At 46.3% G+C, this 18,415-nt stretch overlaps 1 protein-coding gene across 5 annotated transcripts; it reads right to left on the reverse strand.

The window, feature by feature from the left end:
- Positions 1-259: 259 nt before the first annotated feature.
- Positions 260-18,064, reverse strand: LOC144727360 (galectin-8-like). Of its 5 annotated transcripts, none has more exons than XM_078606113.1 (8): positions 17,784-18,064; positions 15,076-17,397; positions 13,902-13,990; positions 12,114-12,327; positions 10,833-10,952; positions 4,656-4,744; positions 2,882-3,047; positions 260-2,247 (listed from the first exon to the last, which is right to left on the reverse strand). In XM_078606113.1, exons 2-8 carry the CDS (start codon positions 15,208-15,210, stop codon positions 2,080-2,082), a joined length of 981 nt encoding a protein of 326 aa, XP_078462239.1. In that variant the 5' UTR covers positions 15,211-17,397; positions 17,784-18,064; the 3' UTR covers positions 260-2,079. The 5 variants fall into 5 exon arrangements, with proteins under 5 accessions (XP_078462239.1, XP_078462240.1, XP_078462242.1 ...); XM_078606114.1 differs by having other exon boundaries at positions 15,076-15,184; positions 16,654-18,064; XM_078606116.1 differs by having other exon boundaries at positions 15,076-15,184; positions 16,789-18,063.
- Between the last annotated feature and the right edge of the window lie 351 nt (positions 18,065-18,415).

Raw genomic sequence — 18,415 nt, forward strand, 5'->3', positions numbered from 1 at the left:
AATGAAGTAGAACGTGTTGTCTATTTATATAAAGTTGCGCATTTTGATGTGACGTCACATTTCTCAAACCCCCCCCTCGTCACACATCGTCACAAATGTCTGACCCCCCCCCCCTCCCTAGGTGCGTGACGTCATTTATGGACGGCCCCTAAGACAATTGATTGAAATTCCAGTCATATGGTGGCCCAAGTCTGGTTGATGGAACCTCTTTCAAGCCAAAAAATTGTGATACAATACACGCAAGGCAATGGCAGAGAGGTTGTGTGAAGAGGTGATATTTAATTGACAAAATACAGAATTGGTGAGATAACATTAATACAAATTACACAAGAAGGCACTTATTTGATCGGACCGTATGATAGTGGTTGTATCGTTGTTCACATATCACAACAACAAAAGATAGCTTGTCAATCAGGCTTGTAGCTTGGGATGAGCTCAGCATACATTAAAACCCGTAACGCGTCACACCTTCATCATTTCGAAAACAGTTGGGACAAAAAGTGCCCATTTGCCAACAAACACGCAAATCGGGCCCTTAAATAAAAAAACATTTTTCACGCAAAATGGGTGTTTACTTAAAAAGTAATTTGCGTTCAAAGTGGTTAAGGGATCACGTAAAGTGTCAATACATTTCAAGTATCATGCACGGTCATTCAAGTTCCCATGCTTGTAGTTTCGTACGGGGTTTGTGTTACTCATCTCAAGAGAGCTCTGGAGCTTGATTCAAATTTGCAGTCAAATCTCCATTATCTCATCAGGAGGATTATCCGGGTTGTGGATTCACCGATCTCGCACAAAATTTGAATGTAAAAAAATATTCCGAGCATCTTTGTTTTGTTTGCAGCTCCTCACTCGTCGAGGGTCACAGGAATCGGTGCCCACGTGACTGTAAGTTAAACCCGATTACTTTCGGAAGCAATAAAACAGGCGGTGCATTCTCCATCTTCACCCCCACCCCCCTATTCTAATTTACAAGTGGTTTTACACTATCAGTATTTTTGTTGTATCCGCTACACGACCCCAGGTAATTTTGAGTCAAGTGTACCCATATCTTACAGGCAGCAGTGCGAATTCACTACCTCCTGCAAGTAATTAACCACATGCTAATTGGCAGAAAAAGCACCAAACATGGAAAAACAGCTATCCCTCACAAAAGTTAACGTGTAACTGCTTCAATGAGGAAACTGTGCTTACAGTACTCTTAAAGTTAGGTCGTATTTCAAAGGTCTTCTTTTACAAAAGGGGCTCGCAGCCAATGTAAACCAAGGACGTCGATCGTCTAACGTGTGCCACCACTGAAGTTTGTTCCCGACAATCACAACATTTGTACGTGCAGACCGCAAACATAATACAGTACAGTAATATACAGAAAGCCGTATATCCTTGTAAGCCGCACACACTTTTGGAGCAAGTGTTGTTAGTGAGCACCTGTCAAGGCCGGCACAGAGCACGATGGGGGGTGGTTTGGCCAGCACCACGTCTGGCTGCTTTCTTGGCCTTGACATTGGCCATGAATAGGAATTGAACCAAGGTCACTGGGTTTGTAATTGAACCGAGGTCACTGGGTTTGCAGTGCACTAACTATTGTGCTAACCGCTCCCCAAACCGCACAGACATGATTGAGGAGCCGGTGATACACATCTCACCTCGCGTTCACGTTCTTACGGGCGACACCAGGCCCTGTCGGAAATACACCCTAACTTTCACAGTGGTTTAAGTCATTGTCATATCATATCAGTGACAGACCCATGCACAATGGACTATGCCCTTCCCATCTTCAACTCCACAATCCACTACAAACATCTTCTCCTGCCCCACTCAACCACTCACCCGCGCTCACCCTCTCTTACCCATGCTGTCATGTGTTCCACGGGTGACTGTGGTAGGTGAGGATGGTCACAGGATGTAAAGGTGGTGGCCATGCTATATCAGGGTGGCGACTGTGCTCATTCGGTGTGGTGACCATGCGAGGTGAGGATGGATGGCAGTATTAGGCAAGGGTCACGCCTACGTTAGGTGGGGGCGGCAGTACTGCTTCACCCCCACGGCTCCCCCTTGCTGTGTGTACTGGATCCTCACTCAGGGCTTCACCTTGACTCCCTGCACCTCGATGTCGGGCAGCATGAGGTCCCCGGACACGCGCACCTGGTCGACTGTCGCCATGCGCAGCATGCGTTGCTTGAAAGTGAAGGCCGGCTTGTCGTCCACGCTCACCGCAAAGTGGCCACGCTCACAGCGGATGAGCATCTGTCGGGGGGGGTCGGGGGGGCAAGAAAGGGCCCGTAGGTAGTTGAGTAGGGCTGCTAAACGTCCTGGTTTCAGAAAGACATTCGATAAAGCGTTTGACTCAATTGACTTCACAAGTAGTTCCGTGATGTAATTTTTTCGAGGGGGTGGGTGGATGCGCTGCGAGACTAAACCTTAACACAAATGCACAACGAGATGATGATGCCAGATGGGTGACTGAAGACTTGGGCGCTTTGCCCACTCTGTGCTTTGCCAGCTGTAATAGGCGCTCACATAACACATAGCTCGTCTCACGTGGGTCGTTGTCTTTGTGTCTGCACGTGCGTATGCATTTCCGTAGAGTGGTGGTGGTGCAGCGCTTGGTGTAGACCGCAATGAACCTGGCGACCTCGACTCTCAAAAATGTCTAACAATAGCGGTGATTGATATCTGAACCAATTATGCCCCAGGTCAACTAAAATTAGTACCTGGTACAGTGTGGACATATCAACAAGGGAGAGACTAAAGGTGGCCAGGCATGGTGCTAGCCACACCATTTTATCAAGCACCTTTCCAGGCTCCATAGGTGTTCGCTAACAGCATTCGCCCCACCAATCTGTGCTGGCTTTATGTGAAAAACCTTGTCCGTGTTTACCTTGAACTCTTTCCCCGGGTAGAAAGGGAATGAGTCCGCTGCCCTCTCCTCCTCGCCCCAGGCATCGCACAGCAGCGAGTTCCGCACAAACTCCTTCTTGCGGAAGCGTGGGTTGATGTGAAGCGCGATGTCGGGCCCGGTGCTTTGACCCAGGTTCACCATTATCCTGTATCATCATCATTGTTGTTGTCATCAACACTGACACAATTAGAAATCCGTCAACGTCATCACCATCAAAACCATCGTTATTAATGTCATAAGCAGTGACATTATCTTTAATACCTTTACATTGTTACCATCAAAATCTTTAAAATAATCGTTATCAGCATTATCATCATCACGACTATATTTACATAAACAATAATAACAGACAACATTCGCCCCTAAGTGGCGGTGACATCACCACGGCACTGGTGTGAGGCTAGGTGAACTTTGAGGCCATCACGTGAAGTGCCGAAAGGTGACTGGCAGGAGGAGGTCACGGGACAGACCCAGCTCTTATGGCTTGACCGAGATGGCACAGTGCTCCCCACTGTGCCAACTCGCTGCGATTTACCTATATAAGCACGTGTACTGTGTACCATGTCATGGGTCCCTTCCATTGTACTTCAGTGCCTTGTTTATTCAAAGTGTTATTTACAAGACGCATTGTCTCAGTAGGCTCTCTCCTGCAATGAATGCTACAACTCACATGCGAGATGCTGCCCTGGTGCAATTTGTTCGTGCATGCTGGATTTGGAATTCAGAAATTGCTGGTTCAATTCGACCTCCCGGTCTGGCAGTACAACAACGGTGCAAGTTTCTTGAATCCTACCTCCCCCACCCCAGTCCACGCAGCAGTAAACATGGTACACCACCAGAGTTAGTCAATTGGCAGGTGGCGAGGAGTGGGGTAAAGCGCGGGTACCCCCCCCACCTCTCTCAAGACCTCCGATAAGCACGGTTGGCTATGTACGGTGCAAAAGAAGTTCAACATACATACATACAAAGACGTCTGGCCAGCGTGAAAGAGTAGGCCAAATACCCTCTAGAGCTCCCACTACATTTGAAGGCCCTTCCACCAACAGTGGCGAAAGCGAGCAAACGCAAGGGCTGCACATTTACCGTTTACACAAGTGGCTCTGCCTGCAGGGGGGATCATGAGACCATGTGAGACAAGCCAGCGCTGATCGCATCACCTGTGTCACCAGAGTGGGTCGCGCTGCTGGGTTTATCTTGTATTCTGACCGTGTACTTCCGATCAGCAAATACAAACTATAGCCAACAAACCTTTACCCAAGTCTCAAGCTTCGTGAGGAAATATACTTTCCTTTATTGTGACTCACAAATGACCGTAGAAAAGGCCATGAATGAACGAGGTTATTTGAAAATGGGAAGCTGATGAAACAGCAAGAGACTGGCAAAAGGGTACGCACAGAGATATAGAAATATACAGCAAGGTAGATAAGACATAAAATAGACTGCAAAAAGTAAATCCAGACCGAGGAAATATTGTGTAGAATATATTTTTTTAACAAATCCGAAGCAGCGTACGATACTCAAGCGAGGTCAATGTTATCATGATTGCGCCGACTTTCTGTGACTGCAATTCAGCCGCGTGTCAAAAGGTGTCTCTAGCGAGCTGGCTGGCTCCGAGGCTGATCCCTGACCCACCCAGGTAACCGGAGGGGCCCATGGACCCCGGTGCAGCCACACCACCTGCACCTTTGACAGCTATACCATCAAATTACGGCAAACCTGTCGCAACTCGACGAGCGTAAAGGCGAGCCCTCACCTGTCCGGGTTGCATTTCACCGTGGCTCGGACCAGGACGCTTTTCCCCTCTGTAAATCCTCCAGGGATGAGTGCGGAGCACGGGGCGGTCTGGAACAACGCAGACACGTGGCACGCAGATACACAGCTAGACGTACGGGAAAACACAGTCACATAAACAGAAGGGCATAGACACAAACACAACAGGCAAGCACAGAGACAGTGACATAAATATACTGGTGGACAGGCACAAGTTCAGACACAAAGACACACAAACACAAAGAGGCACGCAGATACACAGCTAGACGTACGGGAAAACACAGTCACATAAACAGAAGGGCATAGACACAAACACAACAGGCAAGCACAGAGACAGTGACATAAATATACTGGTGGACAGGCACAAGTTCAGACACAAAGACACACAAACACAAAGAGGCACGCAGATACACAGTTAGACGTACGGGAAAACACAGTCACATAAACAGAAGGACATAGACACAAACACAACAGGCAAGCACAGAGACAGTGACATAAATATACTGGTGGACAGGCACAAGTTCAGACACAAAGACACACAAACACAAAGAGGCACGCAGATACACAGTTAGACGTACGGGAAAACACAGTCACATAAACAGAAGGGCATAGACACAAACACAACAGGCAAGCACAGAGACAGTGACACAAATATACTGGTGGACAGGCACAAGTTCAGACACAAAGACACACAAACACAAAGAGGCACGCAGATACACAGTTAGACGTACGGGAAAACACAGTCACATAAACAGAAGGGCATAGACACAAACACAACAGGCAAGCACAGAGACAGTGACACAAATATACTGGTGGACAGGCACAAGTTCAGACACAAAGACACACAAACACAAAGAGGCACGCAGATACACAGTTAGACGTACGGGAAAACACAGTCACATAAACAGAAGGGCATAGACACAAACACAACAGGCAAGCACAGAGACAGTGACACAAATATACTGGTGGACAGGCACAAGTTCAGACACAAAGACACACAAACACAAAGAGGCACGCAGATACACAGTTAGACGTACGGGAAAACACAGTCACATAAACAGAAGGACATAGACACAAACACAACAGGCAAGCACAGAGACAGTGACATAAATATACTGGTGGACAGGCACAAGTTCAGACACAAAGACACACAAACACAAAGAGGCACGCAGATACACAGTTAGACGTACGGGAAAACACAGTCACATAAACAGAAGGGCATAGACACAAACACAACAGGCAAGCACAGAGACAGTGACACAAATATACTGGTGGACAGGCACAAGTTCAGACACAAAGACACACAAACACAAAGAGGCACGCAGATACACAGTTAGACGTACGGGAAAACACAGTCACATAAACAGAAGGGCATAGACACAAACACAACAGGCAAGCACAGAGACAGTGACATAAATATACTGGTGGACAGGCACAAGTTCAGACACAAAGACACACAAACACAAAGAGGCACGCAGATACACAGTTAGACGTACGGGAAAACACAGTCACATAAACAGAAGGGCATAGACACAAACACAACAGGCAAGCACAGAGACAGTGACATAAATATACTGGTGGACAGGCACAAGTTCAGACACAAAGACACACAAACACAAAGAGGCACGCAGATACACAGTTAGACGTACGGGAAAACACAGTCACATAAACAGAAGGACATAGACACAAACACAACAGGCAAGCACAGAGACAGTGACATAAATATACTGGTGGACAGGCACAAGTTCAGACACAAAGACACACAAACACAAAGAGGCACGCAGATACACAGTTAGACGTACGGGAAAACACAGTCACATAAACAGAAGGGCATAGACACAAACACAACAGGCAAGCACAGAGACAGTGACACAAATATACTGGTGGACAGGCACAAGTTCAGACACAAAGACACACAAACACAAAGAGGCACGCAGATACACAGTTAGACGTACGGGAAAACACAGTCACATAAACAGAAGGGCATAGACACAAACACAACAGGCAAGCACAGAGACAGTGACATAAATATACTGGTGGACAGGCACAAGTTCAGACACAAAGACACACAAACACAAAGAGGCACGCAGATACACAGTTAGACGTACGGGAAAACACAGTCACATAAACAGAAGGACATAGACACAAACACAACAGGCAAGCACAGAGACAGTGACATAAATATACTGGTGGACAGGCACAAGTTCAGACACAAAGACACACAAACACAAATAGGCACGCAGATACACAGTTAGACGTACGGGAAAACACAGTCACATAAACAGAAGGGCATAGACACAAACACAACAGGCAAGCACAGAGACAGTGACATAAATATACTGGTGGACAGGCACAAGTTCAGACACAAAGACACACAAACACAAAGAGGCACGCAGATACACAGTTAGACGTACGGGAAAACACAGTCACATAAACAGAAGGACATAGACACAAACACAACAGGCAAGCACAGAGACAGTGACATAAATATACTGGTGGACAGGCACAAGTTCAGACACAAAGACACACAAACACAAAGAGGCACGCAGATACACAGTTAGACGTACGGGAAAACACAGTCACATAAACAGAAGGGCATAGACACAAACACAACAGGCAAGCACAGAGACAGTGACATAAATATACTGGTGGACAGGCACAAGTTCAGACACAAAGACACACAAACACAAAGAGGCACGCAGATACACAGTTAGACGTACGGGAAAACACAGTCACATAAACAGAAGGGCATAGACACAAACACAACAGGCAAGCCCAGAGAGAGACAGTGACATAAATATACTGGTGGACAGGCACAAGTTCAGACACAAAGACACACAAACACAAAGAGGCACGCAGATACACAGTTAGACGTACGGGAAAACACAGTCACATAAACAGAAGGACATAGACACAAACACAACAGGCAAGCACAGAGACAGTGACATAAATATACTGGTGGACAGGCACAAGTTCAGACACAAAGACACACAAACACAAAGAGGCACGCAGATACACAGTTAGACGTACGGGAAAACACAGTCACATAAACAGAAGGGCATAGACACAAACACAACAGGCAAGCACAGAGACAGTGACATAAATATACTGGTGGACAGGCACAAGTTCAGACACAAAGACACACAAACACAAAGAGGCACGCAGATACACAGTTAGACGTACGGGAAAACACAGTCACATAAACAGAAGGGCATAGACACAAACACAACAGGCAAGCCCAGAGAGAGACAGTGACATAAATATACTGGTGGACAGGCACAAGTTCAGACACAAAGACACACAAACACAAAGAGGCACGCAGATACACAGTTAGACGTACGGGAAAACACAGTCACATAAACAGAAGGACATAGACACAAACACAACAGGCAAGCACAGAGACAGTGACATAAATATACTGGTGGACAGGCACAAGTTCAGACACAAAGACACACAAACACAAAGAGGCACGCAGATACACAGTTAGACGTACGGGAAAACACAGTCACATAAACAGAAGGACATAGACACAAACACAACAGGCAAGCACAGAGACAGTGACATAAATATACTGGTGGACAGGCACAAGTTCAGACACAAAGACACACAAACACAAAGAGGCACGCAGATACACAGTTAGACGTACGGGAAAACACAGTCACATAAACAGAAGGACATAGACACAAACACAACAGGCAAGCACAGAGACAGTGACATAAATATACTGGTGGACAGGCACAAGTTCAGACACAAAGACACACAAACACAAAGAGGCACGCAGATACACAGTTAGACGTACGGGAAAACACAGTCACATAAACAGAAGGACATAGACACAAACACAACAGGCAAGCACAGAGACAGTGACATAAATATACTGGTGGACAGGCACAAGTTCAGACACAAAGACACACAAACACAAAGAGGCACGCAGATACACAGTTAGACGTACGGGAAAACACAGTCACATAAACAGAAGGACATAGACACAAACACAACAGGCAAGCACAGAGACAGTGACATAAATATACTGGTGGACAGGCACAAGTTCAGACACAAAGACACACAAACACAAAGAGGCACGCAGATACACAGTTAGACGTACGGGAAAACACAGTCACATAAACAGAAGGACATAGACACAAACACAACAGGCAAGCACAGAGACAGTGACATAAATATACTGGTGGACAGGCACAAGTTCAGACACAAAGACACACAAACACAAAGAGGCACGCAGATACACAGTTAGACGTACGGGAAAACACAGTCACATAAACAGAAGGACATAGACACAAACACAACAGGCAAGCCCAGAGAGAGACAGTGACACAAATATACTGGTGGACAGGCACAAGGTCAGACACAAAGACACACAAACACAAAGAGGCACACAGATACACAGCAACAACCACCGTTCGCCACTAAGTGGAGGTGACGTCACAACGGCGTTTGTGCCAGTCTAGGTGCACTTTGAGGTGACGTAAATTGTTGAAAGATTGCTGGAAGGTCATTGGACCCACCCAGGTGCTATGGGTCCACTTAGATGACTGGCAGGTGCTCCACCTGTACTCCTTACTGAGCCAACTTGGTGCTCCATTGTACAGATACACAGACACACAGAGACACATGGACATACATATATACTGGACACAGTCACACAGAGACACGGGTAAATATATGTAAACATAAACACAACAGGCATATAGAAACAAAATTACACGAATGTAATGGAACACAGTACACACATAAAAGCACAGGCACGAAGGCATCAACAGACAACAGGGATACAAATGCACAGGTACACAAACACAGCGGGACACGTACTGAGACATAGACTCACAGGCACAGGTACGCAGGCACCAGACATGCTGTATATATGGGAAAACATTAAAAAAACAGATGAATCAATATGAGGCATACACAAAGACACAAAATCGGACGTGGACACGTGACATAAACAGTGCCAGCATTCGTCGGCAAAACGCCCAAGAAAAAAATATATCACGTGGCAGCAAAGCACTTAATAATTTTTCACGGGGAAATTTTTTTCTCTCCCACACGAAAACAAAAAATGTCATTCAAGGGCAGCCTGGCAGGGATAGCCTCAGCTAAGCGTGTTTGTAGAAAGAAAACAATAGTGCTGAATGGAATATGCTCTACCACCACCCCGAGGCCGGGTTCTTGCGCAGGAGTGGCCACCCAAACCAGCCGAGTGTCTCGTTAATAATTACAGAGGTGGGACAAAGTCATTGTTATGCAAGTCCAAGTCGAGTCGCAAGTCATCAAATTCATGACTCGAGTCTGACTCGAGTCCAAGTCACATGACTCGAGTCCACATCTCATAGGTGGGACAAAGTCATTGTTATGCAAGTCCAAGTCGAGTCGCAAGTCATCAAATTCATGACTCGAGTCTGACTCGAGTCCAAGTCACATGACTCGAGTCCACATCTCATAGGTGGGACAAAGTCATTGTTATGCAAGTCCAAGTCGAGTCGCAAGTCATCAAATTCATGACTCGAGTCTGACTCGAGTCCAAGTCACATGACTCGAGTCCACACCTCTGAATAATTACCCCACACCTTGCCTCACCGGTTATCTACGCCATTCCAAGACCCCAGTACTGTATTTGAGCTAACCACCCCAACCACCACTGTGTGGCTCTCGATGTTTACCAATCAATAAGCACGTGCGCGTCGCACACTCCTCGCAGCGCTCTGCAGTTCAGTGAACGTTGGCCGAGCTGAAATGGTGGCCCGTAGGGAGGTGACGCTGCGAGAACTGGAGTCTGGAAATTCCTGCGACTTGCCAGGTTCGAAGTATAGTTCGCCAACCACTGCGCCACGACTCCACCCAATGTCGAATGACAATTTTCTGTCTGATTTTTCTCTCGGTCAGGCTGCTGTCCGGTTTGCTGGATGTTTGGATCCAATGGTTGTTTGGCAAACCAGATGGACACAAATGGATGGATGGTTGGATGAATGAATGAATGGATGGACGCCTGGCCGACTCGACAAATACATGGACAGACAAGCAGAGAGATGGATGGAAATTAGAGAGATCAGGAGAGGCAAAGATGGTTAGATAGCCAGCCGACTAGACCAGACACACACATAGGGGACTGACAAACAAACAACAAACGGACGGATTGGAGTCGTACCAGTGTCCTCGAGAAGCGGATGCTGGACACAGTGACGGGGCCGGAAATGTGGAAGGTGTCCACGTCCGCCAGCAGCAGGCGGTGCTTGTACGTGATGTACGGCCGCCCGGCCGACACAACCTGCACGGGCAGTGCAGGTCCCGGGACGTACGCATGGGTGCACGCACGCGCATGGGTGTGTGTGTGTGCACGTGTGTGTGCGTGCGGATGTGTGTGAGTGGAGCGATAGTGGAGCAGTTATCACACTGCGATGTATGCCCATGTAAATAAGCTAAGAATTCCATCTATGTCTTTTAAGGTCCGATATCAAGGCACCTGCATACAAACTGTCACGGACGAGCACAAGTTGCGCAACTCGGCACCAAACTGAAGTTTGCTCGGTGACGTCATATTCTCGTGCACATCTTTCAACATGAACAAGAGCAAGTGAAATACGATGAGGTGTAATGACCAGGGCTAATGTGCAACCTGGTCTGTCCAGATCGCCGACCCAGAAAATATTCCCCACCTGACACACCATATCCTGTATACCTCCGCGACGGGCTGCAGCTACTACCAGTCACGTAACGCCTACTCCGGTCGAACCAGCGACCCGGAAAATATGCAGTAAGAAATTAGGATATCCCTGGTCACCGTGAACCAACATAACCACAAACCCAAAAAACCATTGTGGCTTCTCAGCTTGAAACGACCGCATTCTTTTTCACGTAAAACACCGGAAAAGAAACCACCAGGCTGTGCTAAGAGTTCAGCCACCAGCAGGGTTGATGACAAAAATTTGCGTCTAAAATATTTGTCAATGAAGCATTCTTTTTTTTATCACAGTCCATGTTGACTACGAGTGGACGAGATTCATAAAGTGCGACGACGGCTAACACCAAAGCTCGACTCATTCTGAAGAGACGAATTTTGTGGATTTGGAGATGCATACTAAGAAAACTTAGTCACGTGATCAGAGACGGAAGTGCAATGAGCAAGCAAGCAAGCCTTGCGTAACCCCTATGCCAATAACGGACCGCAAACCCAATCGCGGAAGTTCATCTACACTGACATACGCTCCAGATTCCAAGCTCAGACTTTCTGTGAGCTGAGCACACTCTGAACAAGAGAACGGCTCCGTGAATTCCGCAGACTCGGACTCGACTGCAATAGTAAACTCTGACGAAATGAACACCGGCCACCAGAGATGCGGCTGGGCACTCAAACCCAACACGCCGCCATCGCCGCTCCACCCACGGAGCTCCCCACCGCTTGAGACCCCGGCTGCTGCCCCCCTCCCACCTGGATCTCCTCCTCGGTGGCGATGAGAGTGACGCAAAAGTTTTGGCCGCGCACAAAGGGGCCGGTGCTGCCGCCAGTCTTCTCCTCGCGGCCCCAGCGCTGGGCGCACATCGAGTTGCACACGACGCAGCCGCTGCCCAACCGCACGCTCATGTGCAGCGCGACGTCGGCGTGAGGGCGGATGTGCGAGCCGATCTGCAGCTCCATGTGGAACCTGGGGCAGGGACGGCGCCGGGCAAAGCCGTTTGGGTTGCAGAGATCGCGCTAAACTAAACATACAAGCTAAAACTATTTTTTATTTCCCCAGGTAAGGCCCGCTGCGCTATATATAGCTCTTTTTCTGAAGCTCAACGAAGTGGCTTATCGTGTGGAAATCTATAGCAGCCAAATACAGTTCTCTAAACGCATGTTGATTCTAAATGTGGAAGGGAAAAACCAGAGGACCCAGAGAACAATCTACACGACCACAGGGAGAACATGCAAACTCCAAATATACAGGTGTCAGGGTTGGGATCGAAGGGTGATTAATTGTGCGTGAAGAACTACAAACGCATTAGCCTCTCATCACACACGTATAAATTGTCAAGAAGATCAAGCAAGAGCAGGATCAAAGTGTCATCAAGGTGTCATCGAGGCCTAAGCTACTGGTGCCAAAACACTTCACTCCCAACCTTTCTACCCTCCACCAGATACCGAAGCTGTCACAGTTGACACGCCACCTCCGAAAATCATTTCGAAGAGAATGATGAAAGAATTGGAGGCATTACTAGACGATTGTCAGCTTAGCAGAAGCCAGCAGATTTGAAAACCGGGGGCCGGCACAAGATACACGATTCACCACAACGCTTTGCTCTCTCTCAGCATCCGCACCCTCTCCACTAAGCACCATGAAGCCCTTAAGACTTATGTTTCAACACTGGGGCGTGTGACGTGGATTTAAACAGAGCTCCCACACAACATGGGCTGGATTTAAATTGATCTTTGTGGAATGTGAGCTAGATTTAGATTTGATTAGTGAGACTAAACTGGACTTGGTACTAAAGTTCTTGGGTCTTGAGGGAATGTAGCTGGGTTTATATTGAGCCCAGTGCAAATAATCTGGGTTAGAATGTAGGGTTCAGTTTTGGAGGCACGTGATCTAAATTTAAATTGACCCCTGCAGAAAGATCCATGAAAAATGCGAGCTGGGTTTAGAATAAGCCATGTGTCACATGAGCTGGATTTAGATGGAGCTCTACAGTGCGTTGATTGGCTTTAAGTTGAGGTTTGAACCAAGAGGAATGTGGAATCGGTTTAGACTGAGTCGTGTGGGATTTTGCCCCATGCTCAGAAGGATTGCTGCGAAATCTGTAAATTTGTGGGCTTGCCAGAAACATCTGAAAGTCCTATTCAGCCCTCAGTAAAGAAAAGGTTTCCACCCCTGATTTAGACTGTGGATTCTCACAAATGGGTTTAGACCAAGAGTGCTTTAACCTATTTGGTATGGCAGCCACCCAATCAAGACCATTAGTCCCTGAGCACCTCCCTCCCCTCCACCAGGTTACAAAGGCCACAATACAGAGACCATACGATCACACCTCTAGTCAACACCGCATTAGTACGGCGTTTGTTTCAAGTTGCGTATTTTAGTAGATGTTGTTGCCACACTGTGAAGCCGACGTTCCCCCGCGCGCATTCAACATTTTTCCTGCACGGGATGCATGCCGCGGCCTGCGGCCCTCCTGGTTTAGACTGTGGGCTGTGTAGCCTGGGCTGATTGCGGGGTCCCCTAAAAACCAAGTGAGTTACCTGTCCGCATTGATGGGCACATAGCCCTCGATAGTGATGCTCTTCCCAACCTGGAAGCCTTCATAGATGCTCATGCGGAACGGCAGCATCTGCGCCAAGGATATGAACAAAGGGCAAAGAGACAGTCATCAATACCATCATCTTCAGCATCATCATCAAATCTCTCAGCACCTATGCTCACAAGGAAATTATAAAACGACACGAGACCCATTACAGGCATTTTTCAGTACCAACATCACCACCATCATCACCACCATCACGATCATCTTCGCCGAACAGATGAATAAGTGACAATGGAGATCCATCAGAACCAACACAGCAAGCATCATCATCGCCGCCCTATCATTATTACCTGCACTGCCATCACCATCACCTGCATCAAAAAGATTAACACACGACACGGAAGACCCATGAACCATAGTCAACACAGAGCCACCGTTACCATAATCATCAAGAGTATCACCATCATCTCAGCACTTATGCTCACAAGGAAATGAACAGATCACGTGAGGAACCCATCAGAGCCAAAACAGCACCACCATCATCATCATCCCACCCTTATTACCGTCACCATCACCTGCACCAAAGAGATTAAACAAACAGTGAGAAAGAAAGACCCATGGCCATGCTGCCAGGCAATCTGCCCCACATGGACACTGAAATAAATTGCAGCATAAATTACTTTTCTAACAAAATCTTGACTTTCACCACCGTTACAGAAGAATCCCGCGTTAACGTGAAATTAATGTTTGACCGGGTCCATTTCATAACACGAGCGTGTTTTTAATTTCAGTTACAAAGTTTCACAAAACTCAGAGAGGGCCCGTGCTGTCACATGCAGTAATTCAATGGTTATAAGGAGGACATGTGGGGATGATGAAGGCCCATTAAAGTCGTGTAACAATGGGGAAACATAGTAATATTTAAGCATTTTTAAACAAACTTTTCTCTCTCTCTTAGAAGATAAATGTTTGGTTGTCCACTTTACAAATTCCCAGCCCCATGTGAAAACGTGGATCAGAGACAGAGCCGACATCAAGATATCTGTTGAGTCAATGAACGAAGCTCTGTGCTGTTGATGGCAAGAGACAGATGAAGAGGTGGAGGAAGCAATCCCATGCCCTTCAGTGAACAAAGGTGGATTACTCAGGGTGGACGAGGATCAGTCACCCACCGGGTTTTTCACCGAGGGTTGAGCCTCATCAGCTGATGCCGGCTGCAGTTTCAATATCCACGGCTCCTGCTCCATGCTGACGATGAGGTTGTCGGTGCAGTCTGGAGTCCTGTACACCTCCATAGAGTTAATCATGTACAGTGTAGATCATAGGATATAGAGTCCAATGTCTTGATACCATTCCCTCTCGTTACACAGCACTCTGTGACGACATTATACTACTATATTATACTAAATACTGTAGTTTTTTAAAACTATGATCTGGTCACCTCGTCTGTAGTGTATATACTGTGTTTATTATCGACTACACTAATACTGCTTACAGTCTATAGGATATTGTCTCACCTGCAGTACTTTGTCATGTGTATAATGTCGCGAACGTACATGTAAAGAACGCATACGCCTGTGACATGTGACACGTACTGTATAAGTCCGGTATGCTGCCTGTAAGCGATACTAATCAATCTCAAATCGATACGCTGCTGTTGTTGCTGCTGCTGCTACTGTCTGCATGCTGTCTGTATGATGTCTGTATGCTGTCTATAGTATCACTCTATGTACTGTCTATAGTATCACTCTATGTACTGTCTACAGTATCACTCTGTATATCTGTATGCTGTCTATAGTATCACTCTGTATGATGTCTGTATGCTGTCTATAGTATCACTCCGTATGTCTATAGTATCACTCTGTATGCTGTCTGTATGCTGTCTATAGTATCACTCTGTATGCTGTCTGTATGCTGTCTATAGTATCACTCTGTATGATGTCTGTATGCTGTCTATAGTATCACTCTGTATGCTGTCTATAGTATCACTCTGTATGATGTCTATAGTATCACTCTGTGTACTGTCTATAGTATCACTATACACTGTCTATAGTATCACTATACACTGTCTATAGTATCACTCTATATGCTGTCCTGTCCGACTATGCCACCACCACCACAGTCTACAGCCACAACAGCAGCAGCAGCCGTCTTCACCTTGTCGTGCTGTCAATGCAGTCTATGATGTCTATAGTATCACTCTATGTATGCTGTCTATAGTATCACTCTGTGTACTGTCTATAGTATCACTCTATGTATACTGTCTATAGTATCACTCTGTGTATCACTATATACTGTCTATAGTATCACTCTGTGTACTGTCTATAGTATCACTGTGTACTGTCTATAGTATCACTCTGTGTATAGTCTATAGTATCACTCTGTATACTGTCTATAGTATCACTGTGTATAGTCTATAGTATCACTATGTATAGTCTATAGTATCACTCTGTGTACTGTCTATAGTATCACTGTGTATAGTCTATAGTATCACTATGTATAGTCTATAGTATCACTCTGTGTACTGTCTATAGTATCACTGTGTATAGTCTATAGTATCACTATGTATAGTCTATAGTATCACTCTGTGTACTGTCTATAGTATCACTGTGTATAGTCTATAGTATCACTATGTATAGTCTATAGTATCACTCTGTGTACTGTCTATAGTATCACTGTGTATAGTCTATAGTATCACTATGTATAGTCTATAGTATCACTCTGTGTGTACTGTCTGCTGCTGACGCTACCACGCCTGCCGCCTGCACATCTGCGGCGTCTGTAGTCGACGACGACGTCGCCCTCTGTAGTCGCCTCGCCTCGATCCTGTCTGTCTCTCTCTACACAGTCTGTAGGCGATGTTACACTTCCCGCAGCCTACAGACCTCTACACAGTCTCTCGTCTCACGATGTCCCTGTGAAGATGCCCACACACGACTCCCGTGGCTCGATCCACTGCTGGATGACGGCCTCCGTCAACACGCCGTGCCGGCAGCAGTGCGCGAGAGAGAGAAGGATGACTATATTGTTATAGACTCTACACCCTCTCTGTTGATTCTCTCTTCCTCATCATTGCCCTCTGTGGCCACCATGCAGCCGCAGCAGAAGAAGTAGCCAGCTAAACCAGATTGTGTTGCTGCTGTTGTTGTTGATGTCGAGATCTGTCTGCTGTTGTTGTTGATGTCGAGGTATGTCTGCTGCTGCTGTTGTTGTTAATCTCGAGGTCTGTCTGCTGCTGCTGCTGTTGTTGTTAATGTAGAGGTCTGTCTGTGTTGTTGTTGTTGATGTCGAGGTCTGTCTGCTGCTGTTGTTGTTGTTAATGTAGAGGTCTGTCTGTGCTGCTGCTGTTGTTGTTGATGTCGAGGTCTGTCTGCTGCTGTTGTTGTTGTTGTCGAGGTCTGTCTCTGCTGTTGTTGTTGTTGTTAATGTCGAGGTCTGTCTGCTGCTGTTGTTGTTGTTGTCGAGGTCTGTCTGCTGCTGTCGTCAGCTGCTGGCTGTAGGAAGAAAATACATCCACAGAAGCTTCAAGGATCCATTCAATCTACGGCAATCTTCCTCCTCCTCTCGTGCCAGCTAAGGGGGTCTTTGTCTCCAATTCACGTCTCCTGCTGCCGCTCCTCACATTCTACAGCCCTCTCATTAATAACGATACAATTAGCGGCTGAAGGAGATATACACACACACACGATGTGCGTATACATTAAGCAAGTGTCACACAGAGATACAAGCTGTCGTCTTAATTCTTAAGCGATGTTCCTGGATGTTTGATTTCAGACAGAATGATGACGACGGTGGTGACGATGAATTATTGATGACAAACGGAGGCTACATTCCTAAAGCCCACACCGTCGTTATGAACAAACTCTACAATTAGCATTACCTTTACGTTCTTCTTAAGTCATATTTACTTGCGATGATGATGATGATAATGGCAATAATGAACAATTAACCCTCGTAAGAGGAATAATTAATAACAAGCGATCGTTGTTAGAAACAATTCCTGCCGCCGTTTCCAACGTGCCAGGAAGCAGCGATGCTACTCCGATGGTGGTGGTGGTGATGCAACGACGACGTGGTAATGATTATGAAGATGTTGTTGATGTTGTTGTTGATGTTGTTGTTGCTGATGCTCAATGTGTGACGACCCAGCATGGTGTGAGACCGCCGTCTGCTGGCCGTCCAGTGTGGGTGTTCATTGGGTGCCGTGGCTGCTGGAGATGCAAGCTTTGACCCATGGGCAGTGGCGCAAACATAACAAAAGTCATATTTTAAAAAAGTTTTTTTTATAAAACACGCTTTTATGAAATGTGATAGTAATGTAAGAACTCCACGACTCAACAAAGTGGCCCGAAGCTTGCCATAACGTAAGGGGCCTGTGATAAACAGTTTTAAATACTTAGTTTTTTTAAACATGTTCAGCGATGAAGTTTGAATACGTATTTTTTTTATATTAAAACATGTTCAGTGAAAAACAGTTTTTAAAAATTTATATAGTTTATTTTTGAATATTTA

The sequence above is a fragment of the Lampetra planeri genome, chromosome 25 (assembly GCF_965212315.1).
Source record: "Lampetra planeri chromosome 25, kcLamPlan1.2.h2, whole genome shotgun sequence".
Classification (NCBI taxonomy): domain Eukaryota; kingdom Metazoa; phylum Chordata; class Hyperoartia; order Petromyzontiformes; family Petromyzontidae; genus Lampetra; species Lampetra planeri.